Here is a 26,118-nt window from a genome sequence, read left to right on the forward strand (position 1 = left end):
AATGCTGATTAATGTATTAAAACTGAATGATCTTGTGATGATCCACACATATAATATCATTTCTAAAAAGGTAGGAGGCAATTATTTGACCTTGCCTTATCACATAGATGGGGAAACCAGAGAATAGAAAAGTTAAATCTTTTGCCTAATAATCACATAAATCACATCACTTAAATCACATAAAAAATCAGGAAGAAGCAGATACAGAATTAGGGTTCAGGCTTTCCAAATTCCAGTTTAGTACTCCAAAGCCAGATTATAATGCCTAGCCTATAGTATAATATTGCCTTATCTCTAATGCTTCATCTTTGGAATCAAACTGTTTTTTGCTATTTCTCCTACATTTTATTTCACATCTCTTTGACTTTGCCTAGGCTGTTGCTCATTCCTGAAATATACTTCCTCCTTATTTCTACCTCATAGAATCCTTTCAGAGCTCTTAAGTGTCTTACTCCCTCAAATTAGAAACTTGTCTTGATCACATTTCCTCCTCCTCACTTGCTTTAACATCCTCTTTCTAGAAATATTTTGTATATTTTCTAATTGTTTTTCTTATATATTTCTTGAGAATAAATACTGCTGTTTTTTTTCTCTTTGGAAGCCAAGGGCCTATTTAATACTTGACACATTTTGGATCATAACTGATTTTATTGCTAGAAGGAACTTTGCCTACCAAAAAAGAATATGGAATGCTCAGCCACTTAGAATTTTAAATGTACTGAATGCTTAAAACCCTTAGATCTAGGGTTAGAAAGCTAATATTATGTCAGTTAGGTCTCAAACATAGGTCCATGGCCAACTCTATCCACTATGGCAAGCTGTCTCTCAATAAACATTTATCAGATGTAAAATGACATGAAATTTGCAAAGTGCTTTCCAAATTTTAAAGTGCCATATAAATGCCAGCTTCAAGATACTATGCTAGGATTTGGAATGGGTAATATTTTTTTTTTCTTCCACTCCAATATATAAGACTTTATATTTCTGCCAGCTATTGCCACCAAGGCAGGAAAAATCATACCCATACATCTTAATACACTGCTAGAATTTAGAAAAAATATTTTTAAATCTACATTTATAATATAAAATTTTAAAATTGATACTTTCTTATAGCAATTATGGAAAGATAGTTGCTTTGATGACCCTCTGGAATACTATGTTTAGTGTATACCTTTTTGTTTTTTTATTTTTAAGTCAAGCATGGAAGGGGAAAACTGAACCAAACATTTTCAGTGGAAAGACTGAATCTTTGAAAAGCCCATATAAAGAGTACTATCCCGTGAAATCCCTATAAGCATTTAAATGGTAGAATGATCACTAGTGGATATTTAATACTTTGCCACCAAAAAATTGTCTGGAACTTTTTCCCTTTACACATTATGGGAAGGCTTCACTTAAAAATAGAGGAAGATGTTCCAAGGACTGATTTGCTTTGGCTTTCTTGACTTGGATTTATTTTCCCTAACCCTAAACCATTACAGGATAGGCCCTGGATAAAGTAGACCCTAGGACCCGACTGGCCCTGATTTCAGTTTCCTGATCATTCAAGGACATAAAAAGTCCCAGCCACATGGAAATTGTATCCTCCAAACATGGCAGATTTCTGAAGCCTAGAAAAATAACTTTACTTTGCTTTGCTTATTTGAGGCTTTCTACAATGAGGGAGAGAAGGGGATTGTATTTATAGAAGTTAAGTACCTTCTTATTCTTGTTGCTTACCTCGATGTTAACTAAAATAAATCTCCTAGTATTAAACGTTCAATGATTTGAGTGACTCATTTCACCCTAACATCAAGCCTGAACTGAGAATGTTGCTATTGAAGCTGCACTTCTGCCAACTGTATTTTTTAATTGTAAATTCCAACTCTTTATCTGCATTCAAGGTCCACTATAATCTTATCGCACCCTACTTTTTGAGCTTTATCTCTCATTCTATAGCCTTCAATCCAGCAACAATGTCCTTTCTCCCAGGCTTCACTCCTCACCCCCGCCCCGCACTTTTCCCACCTTTCCAATGCACTTACAAGATATTTCATTTCCCTAGCATATATTTTATTGTTTGTGTATATTTTTATAAGCATAAAAAATCTACTGTGGAGATTTTGTTGCAGAATGTAAGCTTCTTGAGGTAAAAGACTGTCTCACTTTATTTGTACTTGCCTAGCACAGTAATTTCCACACAATAGGCTCCATGAAGTACAAGTTGAAATTTTGTTAACTGTTCTATATATATGGCTCAATTTTTTTCTGCATATATGACTTTCTATCCCTAATCTTCATATCTTTGCACAAAGGTTCCTCTTCCTCAGATAAGATTCCCTCCTCATTTCCACCCGGTAGTAGCAATTCCTGTTTTTTTCAAAGCCCTGCTAAGGTGTGACTTCTTACCAGATCTTTCTTGAGTTTTTCAGTTGTTAGTATTTTTTTTTATCACCCTCCAGAAATTACTTTGCATTTTCTTACACGTCGTAGCCAGTCACTAGAGTGTACATTGCTTGAAGGCAGAAACGTTTTGAGTCCCCAGGGCTTAGCATTGTAGGGGCACAAAATAAATGCTTCTTAAATTAAATTATTACTCAACATCAGTGTTAGTATTCTTGGCTGCCCAACTAAGTGCTCCAAATTAATTTTTATTTTTGAAAGAATCACGAAGAAATCTTTCTCTAGGGCGTCTCCTAGGCTTAAAAAAAAAAAAAAAAAAAAAAAAAAAAAGCAGTCACGAAACCTCCCCCTTTGGAAAACTGGTACAGGTATGTTTGTTGACTGTGTTAAAATCATTATCACGTGGTCTTAAAACTAACCCAGCCCTACTCCTACTTAATGTATCATAGATATCCCGAGCTCCCTTTTTCCCTTTTCCCCTTAGAGTAGTGGTGGAAGGCCTGGGTCGCGATGGGGCAACAACCCAAAGAGTAACGCCACTAGGAATGAAAAGAAGGGGCTTCATGCCCAAGCTTTCCCCACTTGTTTTTATACCCAAGTTTTGTCCAACTGGAGCAGGGTTAAAATTCCCCAAGTCATTGGCTCCGTCGCAGAAAGGTGAGGAGACTAAAGACACTTGTAGTCCAGGTCAAGTCCGCAAGCGGGACTAGTTTAAAGATTAACTTTCTCCAAGTCCCAGCAAGAGGAGCGGGTTCTCTGCCTCCACCCTTCCTACCTCCCCCCCCCCCCCACTCGAGAAGAGCAGGCTTGGGAAGTAGAGGGAAGCCCAGCAGCAGCAGCAGCCTCAGCCCCAACCTTGGCGCCTGGAGCTCCGCGGGACCGCTCTTTCAACAGGCGGTTTGTTCTCCCTTTCGGTGGCTCATTTCCATGCGAAGAGCCTGACATCAGAGCACCTTTTGTTGCTTAAAAAGCTTTCTTAAGCTTGGGGGGTGGAGGGGAAAGACAGACTGAGTGAGCAGTCATGTGAAACTGGAAGAGCTCATTTGGGACAGAGGGAGCCAGGGGTTTGCTTACAAACTTGAACCAGAGCGGGCCGACTCTAGGGGGGCCGGGACTGGCAGGACGAGTGTAAGAGAGGAGGCGCTGGCTGAAGAGGGTTCCGTCTGGTCCCACGCCTCGGGAGAAACGCCTCCTCTATCCGTCGGATTCTGTTGGTGCTGGTGAGAATCCCCATTGGGACGCCCAGTGGTGTGAGCGAGCTGAGCCTTCAGCTCCCCTGGGGCTGACTGGAGCTCCCGTAAGAAAGTTTGGGTAGGCATGTCTGCACTTCAGCCCTGGCTGGTACGGGACAGAGCTGTGCACCTGGATCTACCGGAGTGAATGGAGAGCTGAAGCTCCTAAGCAAAGCTTTGGCTTTGAATCTTTATCTGAACGCTGCCTCCGCCCCCTCTTCCCCCTTGGGCATGCACTGGGGAAGCAGTCACACTAGTGACTAGGAGGAAGGCATGGTGAAGCTGCTTGGTCGGGCTGGAGAAGTGCTTATTTATTGGAGTTGTGTGGTGGAGGGCAGGCACATCGCCACCCACCAGTGGCTCTGGTGAAGCTCGGGTGAGGTAGAGGGCACAGCCATGGAGGAGGATCAAGCCGCATGTCCCGAGCCAGAGCCAGAGGCAGAGACAGAAGCAGAGCCAGAGAGCATCATGTCTGACGCTTTTTCCAGGCTCTGGACAGATGTCATGGGGATACTGGTGAGTTACCTGGGGAACGAGAGAGGATAACCGAAGATTTTTGAAGTGAGATCGGAACCCATCTGTAAGAGTAGCGCTGGAGCTTAATCCTCTGTTTGGCATCCTCTTTCAGGGGTGTAGCCATTGTCTTGTTATGTTCTGAAAAGTAGAACTGTTGCTTGGGAGTTAAGCACACTGGGAATCAGGTTTCAGTCCCCCTATGAAAATGGATCGGCGTCAGATCAGATCAGTTCAATTCCTTCGTCTCTGGGGATTTTCGTTTAGGCACGTTTTCTCTTGGACACCTGCTGAAAAGTTGGTGGAGAGTAGGCAAAGGTATCTCTGAGAAAGGTTGAGTTTCATGGAAGAGAGCTTCCTATTGGATCCAAGAGAATATTTGGATTTGGAGACAAGTTTGTGGCCCCTATTTCTATGTCTCTCTTTTGTTGTCTGACCTTCAGAGGAACACAACTATTGCTTTACTCAACTACCCCGAAATAGACTACACTGTTTTCACGTTTTCCAACTGGTATGTTGGTTGCTCAGATTTAGGGACCAAAATGTAATTTGTGTTGAGAATTCTACATTGTCATGCCATGTAAAATGCTTGATACCAAAATCTCTCTCAGACTTAGTATTATGGAGTTTTCCTCAAGTATGCAGAGGATTACTCTTCAAGCTGAACCAATCTTTAATTACTCTGAGAATTAGTAGGGTTTTTTTTTTTTTTTCTTTTTTAAGAGAGGGTTAGGGTAAGGTGTGTGTATGAAAGAGAGACAGAGATGGTAGAGGGTAGACAGGAAGGCAAGGTACAGGCTCTCTTAGTCCCTGACCAAAAAGTAGTTGCAGATTTAGAAAATTATGCACTAAAAATTATGCACTGCCTATATCATACTTTATCATCTTTGCTCTTAAGTTAAATCATAAAATCTCTAGTTTGAAAAGGCTGATTGGATGATGATTGGTACATAATAGACATTTTCCAGATAGACCAATTATTCTTCTTCCCTGTCCTTTACCCTCCTCCCCCTAGGTTTCCCCTAAGTCAAAATTCACCAATTATTCCATTTGTTTTAGGCCCTGATGTTGCATCTAGAGAATCAGGGAAAGATAAGTAATAGATTTTTTATTTTTCTCTTATATTTTAAGAATTTTAATTTTGGACAGGAAGAAACACCTATTTTTTTAAAACTGTTTACTTAAGGTTTGTGTTTTTTCCCCACATAATTTTAATCAATTCAATGGCACTTGAAAAAATATGTTAGTAGGTTGTTTTGAAAAACTCTCCAAAATTCCTCATTATTTCTACTTCTCCCAAAGTATTTATTTCTCATTAGAAACTTTTAAAAATCAGAAATTAAGTTCTGTAGCATCCTCTTAAGAGCCACTATATTTTGGTTAATGACTCCAATGAAAGAATGGAATCAGAGTCAGTGGGGGGTGGGGAGGAGATAAGAGGGCAGGAAGGGAGCTGGTCTTGAAGTAGGCTGGCACTTAGTGAAGAGCTGTTTTCTGTCTCCTGGCAGGTTTTAACTTTGTGTTTGGCCAGTTACAGCAAAGTCTAGTTTGGCTGGCTTAGAGATGGGTGGGGCAGAAGGAGATCAAACCTGTTATTCAATAGGCAGATGAAGGAGGGAAGCAAATATGCACGTCTTTCAAAAGTCATAGCATGGACTAAGGTTTGAAAATATGTAAAGCCTGTTATAAACAGGTTGTTTTCACTTGTGTTTTCTCACCCATATATATTTTATTTTCCTTTAGGTTACATTTAGCCCTTTGAATGCTTTAAAACTACCCAGTAATTTTACTTAGAATGACATGTCTTACCCCTTTGGTGAATATGTCTACAGGGGAGAGTCCAGATTTGTAGCAGAAGAGTGACATTTCACCGTGACTGCAATCCATTACAAATCTTATAGCAATTATTACTGTTCTGAAAGGTGGAAACTTATTCTAGTTACTTTAAAATTCTCTTTTCTGGTGCTCTTTCTTTGGGGCTATTACCGTATTTTTCACCTACAGCCGAGTTAACCTTTCTTGTTATTCAATGGTATCCAACTCTGATTTAATGATCTTGTTGATCATGGGATTTTCTTGTCAAATATACTAGACTGATTTGCCATTTCCTTTTCCAGTGGATAAGGAAAACAGAAATTATGTGACTTGCTCAGTCATACAGCTAGTAAAGTGTCTGAAACTAGATTGGAATTCAGATTTTCCTGACTCCAAGCCCAGTATTCTATCTATTGAAACATCAAGAGTTTCTCATCCATTTTCAAATTGAAGCCCTTAAAATTCCTTTATTTTGTACTGATAATGAAATCTGATAATAGTTACATGAATATGAAACTGACTTTTTATCCTTTTCTCAATTGATCATCACAAAAATATTGTGAAGCAGACAGAACAAGTATTGTTATTGTCACTTAGGAAATTTGACATGACTTCTCCAAAATAAAACTGGGGACTGAAACCCAAATTTTTAGTGCTGTTTCTATTTTATCAGGACTATCTAATTCTTGTCACCTCTAATTAACTCCCCATTTTTTTCTGTGACAATATGCTGAGTAAAATGCAATGTGAAGGGATTTTTTTCTTAATCTTAGACTGAATCATATTACATCTAATCTTTAGGTAATCTAAATATTAGATTTTTTAGCATAAAAATCTAACTTCAAAGCTAAGAGATAACATGTTTATTAGGCATTTTAAGATTGCAAAGCACTTTTACACCATAAACTTGTGAACTCAGCAGTGTAAATTTATAACCTTTTTCAGATAGGGAAACTGAGGCTGAGAAAAGTAAACACTTTGCCCGTAGTCATAAATTATCAGATTTAAGATTTGAACTTTGCTTCAAGATAAGTCCATTATCTTGTATTTTAAAAAAATTATTAAAAATTAAAGTAAAATAGCAATATGATTTTTCCTTCCTGGAAAATTCAAGAGTAGCCCTAGTAGATGTACGAATGTCCCTGCCTTTTATTCTGGTAATTTGTATAAACCCACGCCTGAAGCAATGTGGGTGGTTTTTTGTTTGTTTGTTTGTTTTTGTTTTTAAATTGCAACCCATCCACACTTTAGTCTCTGTGACTTTTATTCTGATAATTCTTTGATGGGGGAGAAAAAGGGGGTGTAGACCTAGTTCATTCATAATAGTTTTTTTTTTCTTTGATAGAGACCCTTTTAAATTATTTTTTAGCCTTGTAGCCAATTTACTCCTACTATCCTGGCTCCATTGCCTTTAATCAAACCAAAACTTTACTTAATAGGCATCCGTTAAATATGTAATCATTTACATACTTGAACAAGTTTTTTAATTCAATGGTAGTTGAATAATGCATGTAATATAGCATAGCATGTAATACATATTTGTGAGCAGATTGATCTGTATTAGCACAATATAGTGGTCCCCATGCCCAATTAATTACTAAATAAAAGATTTTTGTTGATGATTTTTCCCACTGTAATTTTAGAGAAGAAATGTCATAATTTATGTTTTCATCAAAAAAACCCCTTAATCCTATGCTCTGCTCAGCACCTGATTAATTTCTGGTGCTTACCATAAATGCTAAAAATAGAATTAATTATAGACATATAAATGGAAAATTGGTGAGGAAACTAAGCTGCCTGAGGGCAGGGGAGAGATCTAAATCTAGCAGCAAATAAATATTTGAGGATTACTTTCCTACTGCTACTTTAATAGATTCATGATGCAAACTAGAACATGTTTGCAATTTATGAAATCACTGTAAGGTTTATATAATTAAAGCCTCTTCATAGGAATCATGCTATGCAATAACTCAAACATTTGTTCTGAGTTCCTAAGAGTACAAGGAATTTTCCATTATGGAATGAGGCTTCTGCTAAGTATTATGAAAGTGAGAATCCTGTGTGACTTTAGCCCTTTACCTTTCATTCCATCAGGTAAGTGGCTCCAGATGTTCCTTATCCTTGGGCAGCAACTTTGAAAATAGTATTAGTTGGTAGATATTTAGTATGTTATATATAAATGGTAGACTCTTAATTATTCATGATCTTATTATTTAGTGAATAGATTATCAATATAGTGAGTCTATTTCCTAAACTAAAAAAATGTTTTTAAAAAGTAATTTTCCTTTAAAAAATAAACCTCTTTCTGAAGTTCTTAAAGGAATCATGGTCACATACACACTGAAGGTCACTATCTGGACTAGAGTGTTCCTCCTTCTTTTGGGCCTACTGGAGAATGGGAAGGGGGAGAAAATTAAATTTCCCTGAGTTTTCCCATTTTAACAACGCATGTTTGGGACTAAGGTTATAAATACCTCTCATTTACCTTATCTTTGATTTTTTTACACTTCTCCTTGACACTTACTTTACTATTACTAACTTGCTGAGTTACTGCAATTCACATCCAGGAGTTACAAAAACTTGGTAAATAGTTCCTGCCCCTCAGCTCCCTTTAGACTGAATGTAATCTGGGAGTATACTCTTTTTTTAAAAAATGCTTTTTTATTTTCAAAATATATACATTAATAGCTTTCAACATTTACCCTTGCAAAACCTTGTGTTCCAAAATTTTTTTCTCCCTTCCTTCCCTCCACTCCTTCCCCTAGAAGGCAAGTAATCCAATACAAGCTAAACATGTGCAATTCTTCTATATATATTTCCACAATTACCATGCTGCACAAGAAAAATCAGATCAAAAGGAAAAAAAAATGATAAAGAAAACAAAATGCAAAATGCAATGGAAGTATATTTATTGGGAAAAAAATGAAAATAATGTTTTCTGGTTATATCCCAAGGACTCCCATCCTGACTTGATCAATGGGATATATATAATTTTTTGGTAAAGCAATTGGGGTTAAGTGAGTTGCCCAGGGTCATATAGCTAGGAAGTGTTAAGTGTCTGAAGTCACATTTGAATTCAAGTCCTTCTGACTTCAGGACTGGTACTCTCTCCACTGCACCACCTAGCTGCCCCAATCAATAGGATAATTTTAAAGGGTTGCCTTATCATTCTAGGTAAAGTAATGTAAGTAAGTAACCTCTATGAAATGAAATGCTAAAGATCAAGAGACCAGCACCTTTTTTCAGCTGAGTCATCCACCTTGAGTATTGTTTGTTGAGGGTGGGGTAAGTTGCTTACATTTCCCCATTACCCCATCTTCATAATTCAAGTTGATGGGAGAAGGGCTGGTTGAATTGCCTTTGAGTTCTATGGAAGTATTAATGGTCTATATATACTATAATATGTATTATATACTATAATATATAATATATAATGGTCTATAATACTAGAACATGTAGGTTGAGATCAAGGATTCTAAAGACTTTAATCATAAGACTTTTTATTTTTAAGACTCGTCAAACTTTAAGTCCATCCTAGACTATCTTAATTATCTGTTAACCTTTTAAATCATACTTGGAATGCTATGCGAGATGAAGATAAGGAATTTAGGAGAAAAAAGGGGGAGGAATTTTTTTTGATTTTATAAAAGCTTTTTATTTACAAAACATATGCATGGGTAATTTTTCAACATTGACACTTGCAAAGTCTTCTGTTCTAAATTATTCCCTCCTCCCCCACCCGCCCCCTCCCCTAAATGACAGGTAATCCAATACATGTTAAATATGTTAAAATATATATTAACTCCATTATATGTATCTTGTTGCAAGTGATCTTGCTGCACCAGAAAAAATTGGATCAAGAAGGAAAAAAAAAAAACTGGGAAAGAAAACAAAATGCAAGCAAACAACAACAGAAAGAGTGAGAATGCTGTGTTGTGGTCCACACTCAGTTGCCAGGGTCCTCTCTCTGGGTATAGATGTCTCTCTTCATCACTGAATAATTGGAATTGGTTTGAATCATCTCACTGTTGAAGAGAGCCACATCCATCAGAATTGATCATCATATAGTCGTGTTGTTGCCGTGTATGATGATCTCCTGGTTCAGCTCATTTCATTTAGCATCAGTTCATGTAAGTCTCTCCAGGATGAAATCATCCTGCTGGTCATTTCTTACAGAATGTTCATATATCATAATTTATTCAGCCATTCTCCAATTGATGGGCATCCATTCAGTTTCCAGTTTCCAGTTTCTTGCCACTACAAAAAGGGCTGCCACAAACATTTTTGAATATGGGGGTTCCTTTCCCTTCTTTAAGATCTCTTTGGGATATAAGCCCAGTAGAAACACTGCTGGGTCAAAGGGTATGCACAGTTTGATAACTTTTTGAGCATAGTTCCAAATTGCTCTCCAGAATGGTTGGATCCATTCACAGTTCCACCAACAATGTATCAGTGTCCCAGTTTTCCCACATCCCCTCTAACATTCATCATTATCTTTTCCTGTCATCTTAGCCAATCTGAGAGGTGTATAGTGGTATCTCTGAGTTGTCTTAATTTGCATTTCTCTGATCATTGGTGATTTGGAGCACCTTTTCATATGACTATAAATAGTTTCAGTTTTTTCATCTGAAAATTGTCTGTTTCCTATCCTTTGACCACTTATCAATTTGGAGAATGGCTTGAATTCTTATAAATTAGAGTCAATTCTCTATATATTTTGGAAATGAAGCCTTTAACAGAACCTTTGAATGTAAAAATGTTTTCCCAGTTTATTGCTTCCCTTCTAATATTGTCTGCATTAGTTTTGTTTGTACAAAAACTTTTAAACTTAATATAATCAAAATTATCTATTTTGTGATCAATAATGATCTCTAGTTCTTTTTTGGCCATAAATTCCTTCCTCCTCCACAGATCTGAGAGGTAAACTATCCTATGTTTTTCTAATTTGTTTATAATATCATTCTTTATGTCTAGATCATGAACCCATTTCAACCTTATCTTGGTAATGCTATCATTGGGGAAGGGGAGCATTTGTGATAGCACCTTAGAATTGGATAAAGACAATTAGCATCCCTACCTACCATTTACTGAGATTTACCCCTGGTTACAAACCTGGAGAGGGAGACAGAATAGACTCCCAAGTCAGAGATCTCAAAGGTGGTATTTCTCTGAACCTTGCTTTAATGGCCGTAACTGTGATTGATAATAATTCTGTCCTTTCTTATCTCTTGTTCTCTACCTGAATCCTCTTATCACCTTTCTGATTCACTCAAATGACTTTTCAAATGACTTTTCATTTTCCCTAGTTCCTCCCTTTACAACTCCCTTTGGACCTTCCCCAACCTACCTTTTATTAGATAGAAGTTTCTTAATCCTTGTTTTCATTTTTTATTTTTTAATGTAAGCTTTATGAAGTCAGGACTTGTATCTCTGATTCAAATCCTGGAATACACATTTCCCTAAGTATTATCAGTTGTCTGTCCTTTTTGTTTACTTTCCCTTCCCCAGTGCCCCAAATTTTTCTCCTCCCAATTGATTTGAGAGCTAGGGTTATATTTTAATTTCCTATTCACATTTTTTTCAACTTTTGTAGGTGTTGCTCAACTTCACCTCAACTATTTGTATGAGATTTAAGGAGGTAAACTTTTAAAACAAAGTGTTCTAAGATTGCATGTTAACAAAGGACTTTTGTCTAAGTTAACAAACACTTAGAACATAGATGAAAACTTAAAGCATCTGTCTTTTTCAAAGAAAACTGACTTTGCAATTTATCTATTAAAAACTTTTTGTAATATTAGGGATTTGACTCCTGCTTTTTGGGCTTCAGTTTCCTTATCTACACAATAAGATCAGACTAGATCATCATCTTTGAGAAAGTCAAATCTTATGATACTATAAACTCTACTTTAGAATGTAGTGAAGCTATAATAACTATTAAATCCTTAACCAAGTCAGTAATGAAAGATATAATAAAAAATAGTTGAATGGCGTTTCCTGAAAAATAAATATACAGTATGGATAAGCAGTGTACTTAGTTTTTTCTTCTATGAATATAACAATAATAGAAAACTTAAATGGCCCTAAGTGATATATAGCCAAAGTTATCTAATCACCCAAAGGTTGACTATTAGGTTTCAATACTTTAATAGGGGGGAGGGGGCGGGGAAGGTTACTACAAACTCATGATGATTATCTATAAAGGCAGTATATAGCAGTTGCAATGTCTAGTAATGTTAATGAAATTATAAAAACATTGGATGGGCAGCTACTTGTCACAGTGGGTAGAATGAAGATTTGGAGTTAGGAAGACACTCTTCCTGAATTCAGATAAGACCCCAGACACTTTGTAGTTGTATGGCCCTAGGCAAGTTATTTGACCCTATTTCCTTAATTTTCTTAGGTATAAAGTGAGCTGGAGAAGGAAATGATAAATCACTCTAGTATCTTTGCCAAGAAAATCACAAATGGAGTTATGAAGAATCAGAAATTGATGAAAAACTATTGAACAAAACAAATTGCATTTTTATTTATTTAGTCAAGCATTCCCTAATTTTAGGAAGGCCACACTTACATTGCAATCCACAAGGCCTAGCTTGCTAGTTTGACACTTTTTTTTTTGAGTATGAGCTGTATCTGTGTAAGTGTATTATAGTAATAATAATAATATATATGTATATAATATATGCAAACACATCCAATATGTATATAATACATATATTATATACATTATATATATTATATGACATACATATATACACACACTTATCCATACATATGCTATGAGTATATATATTTAGAACATGGTGTCTGTGTGTGTGTGTGTGTGTGTGTGTGTGTGTGTGATAAGATTTAATATTATTGGTTTTAAAGCTAGAAAGAAATTTAAAGAGGGAAAGATGCAAGTTTATGGATGGTGATCTAGCATGCAAAATTGTTTGATGCCGAATTCATTTAATCAAAAACATAGTGGGAAATCTTTTTTTCCTTCTGACTAAAATGGTGATCAGTGTGGAGTGAGTAAAAGACTTCTAATACGTTAGCTATTTGGTATCCTTTCTATTTCATAAATGTACACAGGGAAAGTAGATTCATTGAGATAACTACACTGTATCTTTTTGTTACATGCCAGATCATCTAATACAGATATCTCTTTCAAAAGCCAGTATATCAAAGAATCTTGGTGTCTAGGAAATTCAGTGGACAAAAACTTGTTAAGAGTAACATAATCTCTCTTCTTTATTCAATGAATGTTTTAAAGATATTGACTTCTCATATGTCATGTTATTTCTAGATTATTTATGCATTTTTATTTCTAATGAAATGTAAATTAACTTTGTGACTCTAAGCAAATCATTTACACCTTTCTCAGACTCATTAGGTTGTTGAAAGAATCAAATTTACACACATACATGTGTATGTGCATATATACACAAATAAATGAAAAAATATATATACATGTGTATATGTATGTGCATATATATACATACACAAATAAATGAAGAAATATAAATACACACATACATATAGTTGTTGAGTTCTTTTCAATTGTATCTGATTCTTTGTGTCCCCATTTGGCAAAAATACTGCAGTACTTTGTCATTTTCTTCTCCTGCTCATTTATGGGGAAGAAATTGAGGCAAACAGAGTTATGTGACTCGTCCAGGGTTTCATACCTACTATCTGAGGCCAGATTAGAAGTCAGAAAATCTTCCTGACTCCATGCTTGTTGCTCCATCTACTACAGGCCAGTGGTTCTCAAAGTATGGTCTAGAGAATCCTGGGGATCTCTGAAACCCTTTTAGAGGGTCTACAAATTCAAAAATAGTTTTTATTTCCAATATGGTAAATGTCTATAAATATAACCCAGATAAACAAAAATGCTTTGGAGAGATCCTCAATAATTTTTAATAGGATAAAGATACTGAAAACAAAAGTTTGAGAACCACTATACTACACCATCTAGACCCTTAAACCTTAAAGTATTATTAATGATGATAACAAAAAATAATGAAAATTTGATATATAGTCTTCAAATTGTTGTCCTCTTAGACAATTCAGTCTTGGATCAATACTTTAAGTATCCTTGAAGTCAATGATGAAAAATTTTTCTTATTTATATAGTCCTTTTTAATGAGATTCTTTGGTATCAATACAAGACCCATATTTTATACTAAATAGTATTTTCTAGGAAACAGTGTTAGAATTCTGATGGACCTGCTTGATTCTCTCCATCCATCCCTTTTTAGTCTTTGAATTAGCCTATTCAATTCCTTCTTTCTATCATAAAGCTGTGTGACTAAAGGAGTGAAAAGAAATATAAATTACAACTGTGTGAGGATAAATTCTGGCGCCATTAAATAGCCAAGGACATATATTCAAATCAAATGGGCATACTAATATAAATAGATGTTAATGCAAAATGTAGAGTTGGTATTTCTAATTCTTGATTTAAGAAAAGAAATATGTATATATATATATATATACATATACATATGTGTATATATATATATATATATATATATATATATATATGTCCTTGGCAACTACTAAACCTTAGCTGTTTTCTTTTTTCTATATAATATTACCTTTGTAGGAATTAATATAGACAGAGAAAATTATATATTTTTCTTCTTGCTATAATTATATAAGACTGGGTTTTTTCTGCTTGTGTGTATCTGTGTGTGTATACAAATATTATTTATACACATACATATTTTTAAAAAATTAAATCATTTGTGATGCAAGAAGAATATCCTAAACTAAGAGTAAAAATTTGTATAGAGAACTGTGGGAAATTAAATCTAGTTTCTGAAGTTTTTACACCTAATTTATAAAATAAACATGAAGGAAAACACCCTTTTAGTTTCATTTGATTGAGGTTAAAGGAGACAAGAGTATTAGATTTTAAAAACTTGGTTGCTTAAAAGTTTTTATTTGAAGATCAAAGCATAGAATTTAAATTTTGGATAAATATATACTTTGCCAAGCAATGTTTATTTGAAATATATTAGCTCTAATTTTTTTTTCTGAGCCTCTAATTACTTTTCATTTGTGTTTTCAAATATAGGGGTGGTATCTGCTTTTGGTTTTTCAACCAGTGTTCCTTTAGTTTTGAATATGTAGATCTAAGTTTATTTTGGTTCTTTTCCTTTAAAAAAAAATCTTTTAAATAACACTTTTGTTCAGGGTGCGGGAGGGAGCAAGAACATATTTGTAATGAAAACATTATTTTCCCTTTAAGTGCCATCTAAATTGTTATTTCGGATTATCTTTGAGGCAAATAAATTTCAGTATATTTAGTAGAACTGCAGTAATTCTACAATTTGTTTTAAAATTTGGTTTTTTTTAAATTTTCCAATTAAAAAGCATTATTTTGTCTCATGTATTGGAAATGAATTAAGAAACCTTCAAAACTAATATGCATAGCCAAACAAAACATTGTCCATATCCATCAATAGATCTATATAGCTTGAGTTTATCACCTATCAGAAACTATGTTTGCTTCATCAGTAGTCCCCTTGAATCACAATCAGTCATTGCATTGATGAAAGTTCTTTAAGTCTTTCAAATTTCATGGTCTTTACTAGGTTGTTATTGTGTAAATTATGCTCCTGGTTCTGCTCACTTCAATTCATGTCAGTTCCTCAAAGTTTTCCTAGGTTTCTCTAAAATGATTACTTTTTTCAAGGTTTTCTTCAATAGGTTTTCTATTCCATTACATTTGCATACCATGATTTGTTCAGTCCTTCCCCATTTATAGACATTTCCTTAGTTTCCAATTGTTTTCCACTGTAAAAAAGAGTTGCTATAAATATTTCTGTAGATATAGATCCTTTAATAGTTTTTTAAAAATGAATTATTTTCTAGTAAGCAAAGTAGCCACTCAAACTGATGATTCTAGTTTCATGGTTTTAGACACTCTTGTGACCATACTGTCTCGTTTGGTTCTCTTAAACTTTGTCTTAGTATTTTGCCATGGTTTTGTTAACTGCTATTTCTTTAACAGTTCCAAATAATTTATTTTTGGTCTTTGAATTCTAGAGAGAGAAGGTCTTGTCATCAAATGGGAGATTATGAAAATATCACCTTAGTGTTCTATATAATCTGTCCTAAATCAAGATAAGGTGTTTCTTGACACATTTTAGGTCAAAAGAAACAGAAAATTTAGATCATTTGCTTTGTTTATAGAGTGTTACAGAAAAGTGATATATGAGAAAACTTTTCATTAAGAGGGTGGTGTCTTGAAAGAATTATGAATATGGACAGTCAAGTTCAAATCCTAGTTTTTCTATGTGAAACATGTAATTCAAATCTTCTATTTCCTCTTTAAAATGAGGGATTTGCATTAGGTGAACTCTTAAATTCTCATTTAGCTCTATAATTGAATGAATGTGATGAAACTACTGCACCTATTTCTTGGAAAGGAATGAAATTATTATTCACCAATCTAGAGGTTCTTAATCTTGTGTGTGTGTGTGTGTGTGTGTGCGCGTGTGTGTGTACATGCACACACACACACACACACACACACTGGACTCCATTGGTAGTTTGGGGAAATCTATGAGTCTCTTAGAATTTTTGTTGTTGTTGACAATAATGTCTAACTCTATATGACCTCACTTGGGATTTTCTTGGTAGCAATAGATACTGAAATGGTTTGCCATTTCTTACTCCATTTCTTTTTATAGATGAGGAAACTGAAGCAAACAGACTCAAAGTAACTTGCCCACTGTTAACAGCCAATAAGTGTTGGAGGCCAGATTTGAATGCAAGAAGATGAATCTTCTGACTCCATGCCTAGCTCTCTATTTACTACCTAGCTGCCCCCATCCTACACTATTCCACAGAATAAAGAGTTAGGTAGTACTAGAATCCTCATATATCTATCTAAATGCAACTAATAACATTATATGCTGAGGACTTCTCTGCCTTTTCCTTTACTTAAATCAGGGCATTCCTAGCTTGTGTTTCTTTATAATAAAAAGAATTTCTTAGTTAGAAGAATAATAACAATAGAAAGAGGTGAGAAGCTATGGAGGTAAATATCCTTGATATTTTTCATATCATTAAGGTTGATATTTTTGAAATACATGATTTTTTAAATTCCTCTTTTCTGATTCCTTAGTATGTGCTATTCTTTTTTTGGGGGGGAAGAGAGGGAAAATATTGAAGAGTGGGAGACCCTCTCAAGGAATTCCCAATGTTTTTTCTATTCTCTCTCCCCCATAGTTACTCTTGATAATGGTCATTATTCCTCAACTTCTCCTCCCCCCCCACCTTGTAATCTGAGATTTGTATTACATGGCTCAAAACCTGCATCCTTAGCATATTCTAACTTCATTAGTTGCTGCTGGGGACTGTAAATTCCAGACAGGCAGCCTGTTTTATTCAGTTCACTTACTTGAGTTCAAGGTGAAGTAAGGACATGTACTCAGGAAGCATTTCATCCGGGGAGGACTCTGTCTCATAGGCAGGGACTGAATGTCTGCTTTGGCCAAGAGCATGTGGAAAGAAGGGGAGTGAGAGGTTTGCTCTCCATGGGAACCTCTTATTCATGAAAGACACTCAATACATGGTTACTGAATTGAATGGTGAGATTATAAAATTTAGAAAGGGAAAGATTTGGTCTAAACTGATTCTAGAGAGGTAAAATGAAATCTTATTCATTGTATAGGTAGTAAGTAACAGAGCTGAGGGTTGAAAACAAACTCCCTGACTTGAACTCCTATGACTTTTCTATAAGATATGAAGCCTCTATGAGCCAATTACTTCATTCATTTCATGCCATAAGTGCAGTTCAGGATGGCGGAACCCTAACACATACAATTCAATAACAATTTGGTGATCATTTCCCCTTGAAAGGCACTGTTAGATTTTGAGCTGTAAAGAAAGAAAGAAAATAGTCTCTGTCCTTAACAGTTTACTAGGAGACTGAAATATGTACAGAAGTAAAGATCATATACAGATACAACACTATACTATAATTGTATTAAATTACTACATACATCTGTGTATGTATACATAGATATATGTATGTGTGTATATATATAATTTCAAGAGGATTACTAGATAGTGGTGGTAAGGATTATTTAAGATACAGGTGAGAAGGAATTGTATTCTAGTCATAGCAGACCACTGGTACAAAGGTATAGAGGTAGAGGATGGAATGCAATGTACAGGAAATAGATAGTAGACTTTGACCGATATCATTTTGACTAGTGTGGAGAGTATATGGAGAAGTAATAAGTGTACCTGAAAAATGTGATGTGAATATGATGTGAATCATATTATGAAAGGCTTTAAATTCTAGGCTATATTCCATTTTATTCCAGAGGCAACAGGGAACCATCAAAACCTATCTATCTATTTATCTCTCTATCTCTCTATCTATTCGTTAGTGTGAGGCTGACATGGTCACATATGTATTTTAGGAATACAGTCAATTGTGTGTAGGGTAGATTGAAGAGGGAAGATCCTAAAGGCTAGGAAGGATGTGGAGAGTGGTAAAATTAAAGATATTGCAGGACAACCTGCAAGGGTCTAGGCTATTTAAATGGAAAGAAAAGGATCAATAGATGCAAGAGATGTACATGTCAAATAGGTAAGACTAAATACCTAAGTGTGGAGTGATATTGAAAGAGAAGGAAGGATTAAGCATTCAGTAAACAAGAGACTACTATGGTTCAGGTACAGTTAGGTATGGAATGATATATACAACTGTGTGGGGCATTGTATAGAGTTAGGAACATCTGAGTTTAAATCCTGCCTCATTCTTACTGGCAGTGTTAATCTTAGCAAGTTATTTCACCTTGTGCCTCAGTTTCCTAATCAAAAAAGGGGGAATAATGTAGTACTTATCTCACACATTTGTTTTGAGGATTAAATAAATATATAAATTTTTTGAAAACCATACATGTTCAACCATGTTGAAAACATATGTGTGTGTGTGTGTTTGTGTGTATGCACTATCTATTATTAATCTTGACTACTATAGAGAGAAAAGAACATTGTCTGTCCTTAGGGAGCTTACCTATTATTGGAGGGAAAAATCTGCAGTTTAAGTAAATAGAAAATAAGGAGAAAGTAAAACTGGGGAGAAGGCACTAAAATCTGTGGTAATCTGGATCAGCCTCATGTGTGAGGTGGACCTTGAGTTTGCCATTTTAAGAGTTGGTGGGGGAAGAGGAAGTATATTCTAGGCATGAATAAATAGTCTACAGAAAGACAAAGTTGGGAAATGGAATGTCACCTATGAGGATAAGCAAGCAGACGGTCTAACTGGAAACCAGAATGAATGGGTGACTGTCATGTACTGTAAACTTGGAAAACTATACTGAAGAAAGGTTGTGTAAGCAATTCAAGTGCCAAGGAAAGTATTTTATATTTTAAATCTTGGAAAATTATTCCAAGGTTTTGAATCTGAAGGGTTGGTAGTCATCAACAAAAATGGGAAAGCCTGGAGGAAGAAGTGGGAATTTTATTTTGGACATTTTGAATTTAAGGTTCCTATCGGAAATCCCAGTGGAATGTCCAATAAATAAGTTGATAACATAGATATGGAGATCAGTGAAAAGATTAAGGTCAGAATGTCAATTTGGAAGTCATACATAGATATGGAAATTGAATCTATGGGAGTCCATGAAATCACCTAGGAAAAAGAAAAGAAGAAATGACCCAAGACAAAGCTTTGAAGGAAACTTACACAATGAACATGTGGAAAAGACTAAGGAGAGATCACCAGGTGGAGCAGAACCAAGAGAGCAGTGTCATGCAAGCCAAGGGAAGAAATAATGTTAGGAGGAAGAGGTGTTTGACTATCAAATAAGCTCAAGGACTGAGAAAAGGTTATTGACTTTTTACAACAAAGAGGTCCTGAATAATTTTGAAAAGAACAATTTCAGTTACGTAGTGAAGTTGGGAGGTATTGAAAAATAAGTATTAGAGGAACAGGTATAGGCAAGGGATGCAGACAACTCCTTTTAAGGAGTTTGGCTGTTAAAGGAAGAATTGACAGCTTGAGGGTAGCGTCAGATTCAAATGAAGACTTTTCTCTCTTATGTTTTTGTTTTGTTTTTAGGGTAAGGGACACCTGATCATTTTGTGAATAGAGAAGAAACCAAAAGACAAAAAAAATTGAAGATGATAAAGTTAATGGTTGAGGAGGATGAGAAGGGAAGATGTTGGATCTACTTTAGTGAATGAGTTAGTCTTGACATAGAAAAGGATCAACGCTTTCTTTTGAGACTAATTGGGAAGAAGAGAATATGTTATGATGAAGGAAGGTTTTAAGATATGAAGTAAAAAGTAGAAAAAAAAGTTTCTCTTCATAGATAGCCTCTGTTTTCTTAGTACAGTACAGGCATAGGCTGAGATGGAATAGAAAGAAAAGATAAGATCTGAGGAAAGAGGTTTGGAACCAATACTTTTTAGAATCTCTTAAGCAAGATTTAAGAGCTTCCTGGGCAGCACTGAGGGTACAATTGAGGTGAACCCATATAATATGGTTGTGGTATTTTTTTTTCCCCATGAGCACTTAATTCAATAAACATTTATTAAGTGCTTTCTATGGACCAGACACTGTTCTAAAAGAGGTTAAAGACACTTCCTGTCTACAAAAGCTCACAATCTATTGGGGGAGAAAACAAGCAAAAAAAAAATACAGCACACACACACACACACACACACACACACACACACACACTCTCTCTCTCTCTCTCTCTCTCTCTCTCTCTCTCTCTCTCTCTCTCTCTCTCTCTCTCTCTCTCATATGCTACATACAGGAAAAAAACTAGGAAATAATTAAAAGAGGTAAGGCACTTGAAATAAGAGGGGTTTAGAAAGGCTTTTTTTTTAAAAATGAGATTTTAATTAGACTTGAAGGAAGCCTGAAACCAGTAGGCAAAGATGTGGTGGGAGAGCTTTTCATGAAATGGGTACAGTCAGAGAAAATGCCCAGAGCCAGTGGAGTGTCCTATTTAAGGACTAGCAAGGAGACCAGCACTACTAGATCAAAGTTGTTTTGATAAGTAAGGTATAAAAAGACTGGAAAGATATGGGAGAGGATAGATCATAAAGGAACTTTGGGGTGGGATGATTGAGAGAGATGAGCAATGGCAGTTGAATGATGATCTACAGAAGTTCAAAATCATGGGGACATGTAGGATATGACCAGGTGTAAGAAAAGTCATCATTGAATAGAAAATACCACTCTTTTTCCAAGGAGACTGGAGATCAGTGCAGAGCCAAGCAAGTACAAGGACAGGTGATCAGATGGGAGGGGCTAATTTCATCACTCCTCTTTCTTCTAAATGCTGCAGATTAGGCAACTCTTTTCTCAAGGAACAGGCATAACAGACAATGGAAGTCAGGGATTCAAGATCAAAATATCTTTTCATATGAAACTGGAGATTAGGTAGGAAAATGGAAGGACTAGTGGTTTAGGAAGGGTGAAGAAGGAGATGTAACATTTCCTCTCTTTGACTATAATCCCTTATCCTTAAGTTCTGCATCATAGAGGTAGAACAGTCATAAGTGACAATGAATATATATGACTCTTCTATGTGGTATTGAAAAGGAGTAGACACAGAAACTATAGGACTTTAGGAGATTAATAAATGCTTTTTCATTCATTAATTCAATCACTTCATATAAACCAAACACTATACTGAGCTTCAGGAATATGAATGCAAAAAAGTAAAGACAGACTTTGACCTCAGAGAGCTGATACTCTAATGGGGAAAATTAGACACAGAAATGTGATTACAGAACTAGAGGAATGTAGGAGTTGAAAAGGGTAAGAAGGAATTGTTGGGGAGACACTGAAGAAGTGGTCCAAGGGAAAGGATTGAAGAAAGGCATGGCTGGAGCTTTTCTGAAATAGTCAGAAAATAGAGTCACTAATTTGAAGAAGGGGTCAGGGCTTGGCCCCTGGTGTTAGCAGCAAGCCACATAGGGAGAAGTTTGTGTAGCATGTGGCAAGAAAAGAGGCCAAAAAAAAAAAAAATGCTCCAACTATCTCCCACTTCAATGGAAGAAGAGAAGGTAGTTTTTGAAGCACAGAATTTCCTTGGCTATCTCTTCCACAGGGAGGAGTAAGTGCTACTACATATATCTATATCTACACCTATCTATCTATCTATTTATTGACATTTAAGCTTTTTCAGGCCTTTTAGAAAAGATAACTTGCTCAAGATCAATCTTTTGGTCAATAAGCACATTTAAGCACATATTATGTACCAATCTACTAAGCAATTGGGATTACAGACACAAAAAAAATGCCCTCAAAAAAGGTGTTTTTAAATAGAAAATTGATACTTTGTGTTGAATTCTTCAGCTTAATGACAGGAATTGAGGTGAAGAGGATTGTGAGCCAAGGACTGACTTCATTGAGAAAGCAGAATGAATAACCTGGATGGCTTTACATGTCTAGGACAAGGAGATGGACTGAGTGACAGAGAAAGATGTGGGAACCTCAAGAGGTTGTTTAAGGGTGGGAAAGGGACAGTTTTGAAGGTGAAATAATCCTATTCCTCTTTCTAATCCAGTGTTTGGTTGAGGTTGGGTGATCATCAGGGAAAGAACATCTAGTATATGACAGAGTAGCTAGGAATCTTGTGTTTTTTGGCACACATTATGTTTTCCTTTGTCCCAGGAACATTGAAGAGTAGATGTTCTTTTTAAAAAATTATTTAATTTATTATTTTTTAAAAAAAATAATAATAACTTTTTATTGACAGAACCCATGCATGGGTAATTTTTTACAACATTATCCCTTGCACTCACTTCTGATCTGACTTTTCCCCTTACTCCCTCCATCCCCTCTCTAGATGGCAAGCAGTCCTATACATGTTAAATATGTCATAGTATATCCTAGGTACAATATCAATATATGTGTGCAGAACTGAACAATTCTCTTGCTGCACAGGAAGAATTGGATTCAGAAGGTAAAGATAACCTGGGAAGAAAAACAAAAATGCAAACAGTTTACATTCATTTCCCAGTGTTCTTTCTTTGGTTGTAGCTGCTTCTTGATTAATTATCAAAATTTTCTATGAAGAGTAGATCTTCTAAGATGCGTGGAAGATTGGTCTCCTATAAACCTTTATATAGGCAGCTAGGAGGTATAGTAGATTAGTTACTAGTACTCTAGTAATTGTAGATTACTAGAGTACTAATAACTAGTAGTAGAATTCTAGGCATGGAGTCAGGAAGGCTTATCTTTAAAACTGACCTCAGACATTTGCTAGCTATATGATCCTGTAAAAGTCATTTAGCTCCATTTGCTTCAGTTTCCTCATCTGTAAAGTGAGCTGGAGAAGGAAATAGCAAATCATTCCAGTACCTTTGCCAAGAAAACTCCATATAGCATCAAGAAGAATTGAACAAGATTGAAAAATTAATAAACAACAAAACCTTTATGTGATGGGAATAGGAGTCCTTTGATTAGGAGAAATGTCACCCTTATTGACCTTGCAATGACCTAATCAAAACCCTAGAACTATAGACAGATTGTTAGAAGCCATGTAGTCTATTCTGCTTCATTTCACAGATGATGAAATTGAAACCAAGTGAAATGAAGGAACTTACTCATAGTTACCTAGGTGGTAAGGTCAGAGATCTGGACCAGAAGGTCAACTTTTTTTCCTGAAATCAAATTGTGTTTCCACAAGATGAGGGCAAGTCAGAGCCCAAGGAACACATTCACACAAATGGTATTTTTGTGACTCCTCTCTTCCATCAGCCAATGTCCTGGTGACCCAAAAATAAGCCAAAAAGGTTTTGAAGAGCATACATAAAAAAAATTTGATAATATTTGTAGCCTTTTAGACCTGGATGTTATGCAAAGAATCAGATTCTTTTTGGGATACCTGATTCAAAACTGGCAATGTAGAGACAAGTTACAACTGCTTATTTCAGTTCTTATACATTAAGGTAGAGATATAGGTCATGCTTCCTCAAGGGAAAGAAGTTAATGTCATTGTGTCAGCAAAAGACTAAATGAACAAGCCAAAGCAAGATTGGTTTGAATCCTGAGCTTGCTAGTCTAGTCGAGATAAATACTGTATTTATGTAACTTAGTTGGCAGGAGGAATTGATCAGACAGACAGAGTTGTTTTGGTTGAGCATAATTGAGCATAAAATAGACATAGGAAGAACTATTTCTTCCTTTTGTCAGGAACAAGTTCAAATCAAGCCATCTTTCTTGTTGTTGTTAGGGGTTATTAACATTGTTTCAATCATGTCAGACTCCTCATGACTGCATTTGGGGTTTTCTTGGCAAAGATCCTGAAATGTTTTGCCATTTTTTTCTCCATCTCTTTTTACAGATGAGAAAACTGAGGCAAATAGGGTGAAGTGACTTGCCCAGAGTCACCCAGCTAGTAAGTATCTTGAGGCCAAATTTGAACTCTCAAAGATGAGTCTTCCTGATTGCAGGCTCTGTATTTGACCATTTAGTTATTAGTGAAGAGAAAAAGTCATTTTGAGATTGCTTTAGTGATTCATTTTTTTTTTTAAATGAAGCTAACTTTCCTATAAAGGAGTGCAGCATATAGTCCCTTAAGATTAACTCAAAGATTTCTTCTTCATGAGAAACCTTTTCTGAATCCTTTGAATTCTAGTTCTTTCTCTCTATTGATTCTCTAGTTTATCTGAGCTAGATTTTGTTTATACATGATTGATAAGAAGTTCATATATAGAGCATATATCCATGCTTTCTTTTCTATTAAATTGTGAGCTTCTTAAGGGCAAGGATGTCTTTTGTCTTTCTTCATATACCCAGTATTTAACATAGTGCTTGGCGCATAGTAGGTGTTGATTGATATTTGTTGACTTTCAGCCCTTTCCCAGTTTCAATCCCTACAATCAAACTTTATATAGCACTTTGTTTTGTAATTTGATAATGTGTTTATTTTGTCCTATTATATTTTAGAGATATTTTTGCTGATGTTGCTCCATGGCTTTGCTCTGTAACTAGACTAGGTAAAGGTCTGGACCATATAAAATTTTCTCTCTCTCTGCTGCTACACACACACACACACACACACACACACACACACACACAAATCCCTATGTGTATTCTAAAACATTCATGAGACTAAGGAGTATGCTGATGAATTTTGATATAAAATTTAAGCTCACTGATACCAGGGAATACCTCCCCTTCATTCCTTTGCATTCTTGGTGCCAAACAGAATGTTTGGCATAGAGTAGGCACTTCAGAATGCTTTGTGATTGATTGTTGTTGCTTAACATTTATGAAGCAGTCCATCCAAGGAAATAGAAAGTTTCTTTGACTCTGAATTTTCTTTTCTTTTTTACATTTTTTAGGAGGGAGATAAGGAAAGTGGTTAGAAACTGATTTTTTTTTCATTTGTTGTATTTCAGTGCTAAGAGCATCTAGAGTAACATTTAAGACTATTTGTTATTTCTGACCTGTTCAGTAGCTTTTGACTGTCTAATACTAATTTTTTTTCCCATGAATTCCTTTAAAATTGGAGAGTACATTCCTTTTATAGATGCACGTAAAATGAAGGGGTGAGGTGGAAAACTTGCTTGAAAATCACAATACTTAGAATTTCCATCTCAGAATATTATGATGCTAAGCCCTTTGTAGTGTTTCTTTCCTTCATTCCATACTTTCTGGATGTTTCAAAACTCAGTCTTAAAGAAGGTACTACTATCCATGTAGGTAGAAAATGGCAAATTATCTACAATTCATTGTCTAGCTAATGATTTTACTTTATTTATTTTTGGAGAGTCCTGTTAAATAGTAGATTGCTGTATAGTTATTTTAATATTCACAGGTGAAACATCACTGATATAAAAAAGTAGAATTGATGTTTTTCTAGAACCTTCCAATCAGGTGCATTTTAGTCCCTTGTTGGAGAAATCCTACTCAATCCTGCTCATCATTTCTTATAGAACAATAACATTCCACTTAATATTGTTTTATATATATATATATATATATATATATATATATATATATATATATGCATATGCTATGTATATATGTGTGTGTGTATATATAGATATATACATACATAGGTGTATGTGTGTGTTTGTGTGTGTGTGTGTATCCATCCTTAACTGCAGCCTGCTTGGGGGAAGTTGGTGGGAGGAAAGGGGAAAAAAGCATAAAGTAAACAGTGCACAGCAGAGAACAAAAGAAAAT

General features: G+C 35.4%; 1 protein-coding gene across 2 annotated transcripts in view; it reads left to right on the forward strand.

Moving 5' to 3' along the window:
- The first annotated feature begins 1,084 nt into the window (after positions 1-1,084).
- SASH1 (SAM and SH3 domain containing 1) overlaps positions 1,085-26,118 on the forward strand; it is a 224,595-nt gene continuing 199,561 nt past the window's right edge. Inside the window, exon 1 of one of the 2 annotated variants that reach the window (XM_051997918.1) lies at positions 1,085-4,130. In XM_051997918.1, coding sequence (XP_051853878.1) covers positions 4,011-4,130 — 120 coding nt within the window. In that variant the 5' untranslated portion in view covers positions 1,085-4,010. The remainder of the gene's footprint in view (positions 4,131-26,118) is intronic. The other variant, XM_051997917.1, reaches the window with a different exon arrangement.

The sequence above is a fragment of the Antechinus flavipes genome, chromosome 4 (assembly GCF_016432865.1).
Source record: "Antechinus flavipes isolate AdamAnt ecotype Samford, QLD, Australia chromosome 4, AdamAnt_v2, whole genome shotgun sequence".
In the NCBI taxonomy this organism is placed as follows: domain Eukaryota; kingdom Metazoa; phylum Chordata; class Mammalia; order Dasyuromorphia; family Dasyuridae; genus Antechinus; species Antechinus flavipes.